Source organism: Coenobita brevimanus, chromosome 77 (genome assembly GCF_032717465.1).
Source record: "Coenobita brevimanus isolate Jiangsu-jjx chromosome 77, ASM3271746v2, whole genome shotgun sequence".
NCBI lineage: Eukaryota > Metazoa > Arthropoda > Malacostraca > Decapoda > Coenobitidae > Coenobita > Coenobita brevimanus.
This window is the reverse complement of record NC_137030.1, coordinates 3,219,404-3,226,903: the sequence shown is the minus strand read 5'-3', so window position 1 is coordinate 3,226,903 and position 7,500 is coordinate 3,219,404. Positions and strand designations below refer to the sequence as shown.

Sequence of the window (7,500 nt, the reverse complement as noted above, 5' to 3'; positions counted from 1 at the left end):
GGAAGGGTTGATGATAAGAGTGGGATGAGAGTATTATTGCACCTTCTGACCCGATTCGACCTGACAAACCTGTTCTTCAAAATTCCAAGTCATAGGCGCACGTCTCTCTCTCTCTCTCTCTCTCTCTCTCTCTCTCTCTCTCTCTCTCACACACACACACACAGTTTCATGAAATAGAGATGAAAGTGTTAAAGCCATTTTTAACCAACAGACGCAAAATACTGTATCCTCTTCTTGATATGTATAAGCTTTATGTGTGAGTTAAATAGAAAGAATAATGAAAATAAAAACAATGGTAAAATTAATGATAAGAATGCATGGGAATTAGCATGTTTGAATAGTGAGTGATTGCTATTTAAATTACCATGATATTATTCTTTTCTTAGTGATAATTTGCTTGCCCCATGAATGATGAAGGAAAAATTGCTTGTCGCGTGAATGCTGAATGATGGATAGAATTGCTTGCCTCGTGAATGAATAAGGGTGGAGGATAAAATTGCTTGTCCCATGAATGATGAAGGATAAAATTGCTTGTCTCTTGAATGCTGAATGATATGGATTGCTTGCCTCGTGAATGCTGAAGGATAAAATTGCTTGTCCCGTGAATGCTGAATGATGAAGGATAATTATTTCTTACACTTTATTTACGTTTAATAGATTTCAAGCACCTCACCTGAATTGAAGCCTGCGTGTATGTAAAATAGGTACTATATTAGGCAGTCATTATCCCATTTTACCTTTTGAATGGTAGCAGATTCGGTCCTCAGGTAGTTCTGTCTTTTTTTCTTTTATTTTTTAAAGGATTGTTTTTGCAAGTATGCTGACTCCTGGCCTTTGGTTCCTTCTTCCTTGCATAAAAATAAAAGAAAAAAAAAGTTGTAAGCCTGACTTGTAAATGAATGCATATGAATGAGGATGATTAGAATGCCTGGCTATGTCCACAGTAGTATGCTTAAACCAGGTCATTCATTATAACCTTTGACATGTGTAATCTTTGACCTCAGTGAATAATAGCCCATAATTAACAAACATGAATAAATGATAAATGTAGTTTAGGCTGTATTACCATAAATGAAACAGAATAACCATGAATAACCTGTAGATTTAGTAATGAATAATTGCTGGATGAACCTTGATTATTAAACCCCACCTGTAAACATTTGAGAGTATGTTCAAATTTTATATCCATAAATGCTGGCTGATGTTATAATAATGGGAGACACTGGAAGGTTAGAATAATTTGAAGATGATGTAATTAACTCAATTATTTTGACTTTGGAAGATGAGAATAATACGAAGGTAAAATGATAATCTAACTCAAGTCATTTTCCCCCTTGCCTTTTAGTCGTTATTGTGGTAGTAATGAAGAACAAATAAATTTCTAACTATTTGAATCCTAAACTTTGAAAAGTTGTCTCATGATAACGTTCCTTGGGGAAAAAAAAAAAAAAAAAAAAAAACTGCAAAGAGTTTTCAAAAATTAGAAATAAAAGTGCAGAGTTTTCAGAAATTAGAAATAAAAATGCAGTTTTCAAAAATTGGAGTAAAAGTGCAGAGTTTTCAAAAATTAGGAATAGGCCTAATTTAAAAAATGAGAGAAGAAAAGCTGTTGAGAGTTTTAATTGGTTTTTAAGTTTGTCCGTGTTCATTGATCTGACATTTTGAAAAATATAATACATACAGTAATGGTAATACATAAAAAAAATAATTAAGATATTTCTTTAAAGTGCATTTTACCCAGATCCCAATCTCTCCTTGTCTCCCATTATAAAAATATATAGATGTGTATGTGAAGAACTGTCCCTTTTTGTCTGCATTATGTCCCTGTTTGTGTTTGCATTTCCACGGGGTATGATCTTGGTCACTCGTTCCTTTATACTGTTGCAGATTGTTTCAGAACCTAAAGAAAAACTGTTGAAATCCTAAGTTTTGTAAGTGAATTTTTGCTTCATTGGTTCAGGTGCTCAGACATGTAAAGGAAGTTTTGACAATGTACCCTGTTGAATGGAAATCGGAAGCCAAAGGAAAATTCAGTATTAACCTTTTTTTAATTCTTGAGCACAGACTAAAAGCAGTCTTCTCATAAAATTTTCCCTTGGTCTTCTCAGAGTTACAGTTACAGAAGTTTGTACCTGAACCCTTGGAATTACAGTAATATTTGAAACATTAGTTGTTTTTTTTCTTTGGTTGGATTGTAATTGGTATAATAATCAGAAATAAGGGTTCATTGCAAAATTTACCCGTTGCTTTTGTATTATGTTTTGCCTGATCAGTGATTTCAAGAACCCAGAATACATACCATACAAATTTTGAAACAGGTATGATGTGAAACAAGGGTTTGTTACAAAATTCTTCTGGCTGCAAGTTTATTATGTTTTTTATTTTATTTTATTTTGTCAAGTGCTCTTGTACCAAACCTCAAGTGAATGTACCTCGATGCCAAACATTGACCAAACAAATTGGATGATTTCAGTATGCCAAAATTTTAATCATGAATTAGATATTTTAGATGGACTGATATTCCTGTGATCCAGATTCATCCGCAGTACCCTTTCAGCCTGGACTTTTCATTGTGGGGGGGAGGGTGAATGCCAGATAATTTTATTTATCAAAGATGTCATCAGGCTGACGAGCTTAAAAATAATATCAGTTAACCTTCAATCCAAAGACGTTACTCTCTCACTAAGCCAAATGGTTTTAACCACCTTTTGAAAGATGAAGGTGCTGAACTGATTTTGGTCTTGTATTGAATGAGCCCTAAGAGGTAGTGTGTCCAGGCATCTTGAAATGAACGGTTCTTGAATTTGGCCCCCCCCCCCCTTTTTTTCCCCGGGCTTTTGCTTTTTGGTTCCGTCTTTCTTGCATTATAAAGGCCCAAGTAGGGGTTTGGTACAAGACTATTCCCAATTTTTTGCGTTTTCAAATCCCCATCTCTGTTGCTTCTCTGTGTGCAAGCCTCAAATGTAGTGTTATTGGTGGGCTGTGTGTTGATACAAAAATATTCCTTTTTTTTTCTCTCTCTCTCTGTCTGTGTTGCTGTTCTATGTGGAAGCCTCAAATGTGGTGTTACTGGAGGGCTTTGTGTTGATTTGTAGATGTGGACAAGACTACTGCTCCTCCTCCTCCTCTTCCTGCTCCCCGGTCTGCCTCCCCTTGCCCCAGTGACGTCAGTACCTCGTCTGGCCAATCGCAGGCGTCGTCCATGTCACGTGTCTCCTCCCGCCTGCCAATCCGAGCCTTGCATGTTCCTGGGCCCACGCGCTCGGGCTCCATCGCTTCCCTGTGTGAGTAAAGCGTCGCACGGCTGATTATTTTTGTAATGATGATAGTTTTTAAAGGTTTGTAAGTGCAGTATGTAGTTTAATTGCATTTTATTTTGATTTTGGTAGTTCTTAAAGGTTTGTGAAGGCAGTTTGTAGTTTTTTTTTTGCTTTTTTGTAGTGTTAATATTTATACTGTACTTGTATTTTTTGTAGTGTTCGTTTATGTATACTGTACTTGAATTTTTTTGTAGTGTTTGCTGCTATATATATTCGCATTTTTTGTAGTGTTTGTTGCTTTGTGTGACTGTTTGGTTTTCTAATGTTATTTGATTTTGTTATTATTATTATTAGTTTTTTATTGCAGTATGTAAAGCATCTGCTATCAGAAGGGCTTAGCATGCTGCCCCAGTTGAAACTTGGGCTTGGCTGCATAACATTCCTACTTTCAATATATATATATATTTTTCGTTTATTGCAACTCATAGCATATTGCCACATGCACATGAATAGGCATTGTAGCACAGATCGTAAGTTACAAAAGGCGCCTGTATGATGCTGAAATGTATTGAGGTAATGCAATGTTTGAGACCTTCTTATTTTTTTTCTGTGGCTCTTGTGAGAGTGGATGAGTCATACTGCTTATTGAACTTGCTTTTGTTGTAGTGTTTGTCTTGGTTGTATTTGTGTTTTGTAGTCATTTTGTTCATGATTTTATAGCTCATAACCTTTCATTATTGTTTTTATTTTGTAGTCCTTATGATTTTTTAGTTGTTTTTTGTAACATTTTATATTTTTTCTGTAGTCTTTTTTCAATTTTGTAGCCATATTGGAGCTTTTTACTGAATATGTATTTTGTAGTCTTTTTTCATGATTTTTTTTGCCTTTTTATAGCCTTATGTTTGTATTTAGTAGTCATTTTTTCATTTTCATTTTTTTTTTTTTATAGGTAACCCTTTTGTAGTTACTCGTTTATTTGGAAGTTTGTAGCTGTTTTGATCACCTTTGCTCATAAGGAACTTCGTTTTTTTTTTTTTTTTTTTTTTTTTTTTTTTTGCACCTGTATGAATGTTTGACTTTTTCTTTGTTTTTATAGCACTTTGAAGCCATTATATTTATTTATTTATTTTTTACCCTTAGATTTTTTTCAAGTTTTTCATTATAGTTGTAGTGTTTATTTTTTTCATATTTGGTTTTACATTTTTCAGTAAATATTTTCGAATCATATGTAAGCCATGTATGTTTTTTTTTTCTGATTTTTAGTGTTATATTTATTTTTTTATTACGGTATGTACTTTTGTATTTATTATTTCGTGTGCCTATTTTTTTTCATTCTGTTCTATTTGGTGTTGTCAATTTCCCTTTCCTCTTCATATTATTATTATTATTATTATTATTATTATTTGTGCTTCTCTTGTTTGTGGGACTAATATCAAAACAGTATGAAGGAAAGGTAAGGAAATGAAGGAGAGGAAATAACATAGGAAGGCAGGTAGGGATGATGAGGAAGCAATTAAGGAAGGTGGGTTTATAATGTGTCTTATTTTGAAAACAATGTAATGGAAAGAGGAGTTATATAAAAAAAGGAAAATGCAACGAGAGGGGAGAGGGAGATATCACAAAAGGATGGATGGAAAGTGGAAAGGAAGGACGGAGGGAAGGCAAGAATGAAGGAAGGTTGGTAGAGAAGGATGGTTGGAAGGAGAAGTGGGAGGGAGGAAGGAAGGAAGGAAGGAAAGAGGATTAGCACAGAAGGAAGGAGAGAATGAAGGAGGGCGGGAGGCAAAATGAAAGATCGAAATGAAGGATGGAAAGGAATGAGAGAGAAACAAGAGAAATAATGGCGAGAGAGAGAGAGAAACAGAAGAAATGTTGGACAGAGAGAGAGAGATGGAGTGAAATGAAGTGCGGAAAAAGGAAGAAGAGAAAAATAGAAAGAGGAAGGAGAAAGGAAGGAGACAAGGCTAATCAGAAGAAGGAAGGGGAGGCTGTGAAGATATGAAGAAAGGAGGGAGGGAGGGAGAGACGACGAAGAAAATGAAATAACGGAGAGAAATGAGAGAGGGAGGAATGGAGAGTAGAAAAGAAGGAAAACTAAATGATGGAGGGAAGAAAAGGAGGAATGGAAGGAAGCAGAAATGGAAAAGACAAATTAGAGAGGGAGGGAGGAGAGAACGAAGGAGGAAAGGGAGGTAACAAGGAGCGAGGGAGAGGGAGGAGAAGGAAAGAAGAAAGAAGGTAACAAGAAGGGAAGGAGGGGAGGAAAGAAGAAAAGGAAAGGGGGGAGGGAAGGAGAGACAAAAGGATGTTTATAAGCTGACGACAGGACTGTGAAGGGTCCGGAAGTGGGGAGGGAGGGAGGGAGGGAGGGAAGGAAGGAAGGAGAAGGAGGAAGGATAGAAGGAGAAAGAAGGAAAGAGGATGAAGGAAGAGAGAGAGAGCAGGGGGACACATTCGTGGTGGAGGATAATATAAAAAAAAAAACAAAAAAAACCCGAAGCTGGAACTGTGTGTGTGTGTGTGTCTGTGAGAGAGAGAGAGAGAATCCCCTCCTTAATCCCTTAAAGACAATTTCGCCTTCCAAACTTCAGTACTAAAAGAAAAGAAATTCATGAAGTTTCTGAAGCTTCAAGACGCAATTTTCTTCATATACTGGGCAACAGACGGACGGTTAGGATGAGAGAGAGAGAGAGAGATTAGTTCCTACCTGAAAAGAAAAAATAAATCACCGGATTGAAGGGGCTAAGGGAGAGATGTTGAAAAAATACAGTAAAAATATAATGAAAGATAATAAAGAAAGTGAGAGAGTAAAGAAAGATGATGAAAACAATAAAGTAAAAATGAGAAAAGGAAGATTTGTAAATCAGTTAAAAAGTTGTAAAAAAAAAAAAGTGGATGTCAGGAGTAATTAAAGCCAGTTAGAGAGAGAGAGAGAGAGAGAGAGAAATTGTAATGATAGAAGGAAGACACAGATAGATAGATAGAAATAGCAGTAAGGAAGAGGATGCAAGGAGGGAGGGAGAGAGAGAGAGAGAGAGAGATGACGGGAGAAGATAAATGTGGGATGAGGAAGAGGATGCGAGGAGAGAGTGAGGGAGGGAGAGATTAAGAGATAGTGATGAGACAGTTACTACCCACCATCTAACACCCCCATCTCTCTCTCTCTCTCTCTCTCTAAAAAATAGAGGTGGGGAAGAGGAAGGAGGGAAAATAAAGAGGGACTAAAATAAAATGAGAGAGAGAGAGAGAGATGGCAGTAAGGAGAGAAGGATGAGATGAAGCGAGAGAGAGAGTAGAGAGAGAAATGAAAGTAAAATGAGGTAGGGGGTGTGAGAGGGGGAAGGAGAGAGCGGAAATACTGTAGTGGTCTTTGCGGTGGAATGATTTTGGTGGCGGGGTAGGTGGAGCGTGGCAGGGGGGTTGACGGGGTGGGTTGGAGTGGGTTCGAGTTGATAGAGAATAGAAAAATACTTATAGAAATACACACATAGGAAAAGGCAAACGAAAGAAAACACACAAAGCCAAACGAAGCGAAAACACACACACACACACACACACACACACACACACACACACACACACACACACAGTCACTGATATATTTAAGTATTCTCTCTCTCTCTCTCTCTCTCTCTCTCTCTCTCTCACACACACACACACACACACACACACACACACACACACACACACACACACACACACACAGTCACTGATATATTTAAGTATTCTCTCTCTCTCTCTCTCTCTCTCACACACACACACACACACACACACACACACACACACACACACACACACACACACACACAGTCACTGATATATTTAAGTATTCTCTCTCTCTCTCTCTCACACACACACACACACACACACACACACACACACACACACACACACACACACACACACACACACACACACACACACACACACACAATCTCTAAAATTAAACCTACTTAACACCAGACACAAGAAAGGGGAGGAAGAACACTCATATATTTTTTTACGTAGGCACAAAGAAAAGGGTGAGGCCTGTGGAGAATGTGTGTGTGTGTGTGTGTGTGTGAGAGAGAGAGAGAGAATGCTTAAAGATTACAGTGACTATGCTTGTGTGTGTGTGTGTGTTTGTGTGTGTGTGAGAGAGAGAGAGAGAGGGAGAGAGAGAGAGTTTGAATGCTTAAACGTTACAGTGACTGCTTGAGTATGTGAGTGAGTGTGTGTGTGTGTGTGAAAGAGAGAGAGA

General features: G+C 37.3%; 1 protein-coding gene and 1 long non-coding RNA gene across 5 annotated transcripts in view; one reads left to right on the top strand and one right to left on the bottom strand.

Annotated features, from left to right (window-relative positions):
• The window catches only part of LOC145408474 (uncharacterized), a 398,402-nt gene that overhangs the window by 139,734 nt on the left and 251,168 nt on the right, over positions 1-7,500 (top strand). For 3 of the 4 annotated variants that reach the window (XM_080279207.1, XM_080279206.1, XM_080279209.1), the window contains exon 4: positions 3,096-3,284. The exons of the other annotated variant lie outside the window; for it this stretch is intronic. In XM_080279207.1, the coding sequence (XP_080135333.1) occupies positions 3,096-3,284 (189 nt within the window). The remainder of the gene's footprint in view (positions 1-3,095; positions 3,285-7,500) is intronic. 4 annotated transcript variants of the gene reach the window in all.
• The window catches only part of LOC145408479 (uncharacterized), a 152,614-nt gene that overhangs the window by 45,512 nt on the left and 99,602 nt on the right, over positions 1-7,500 (bottom strand). The window contains exon 2 of the long non-coding RNA XR_013898929.1: positions 3,175-3,280. This is a non-coding gene — a long non-coding RNA (uncharacterized LOC145408479). The remainder of the gene's footprint in view (positions 1-3,174; positions 3,281-7,500) is intronic.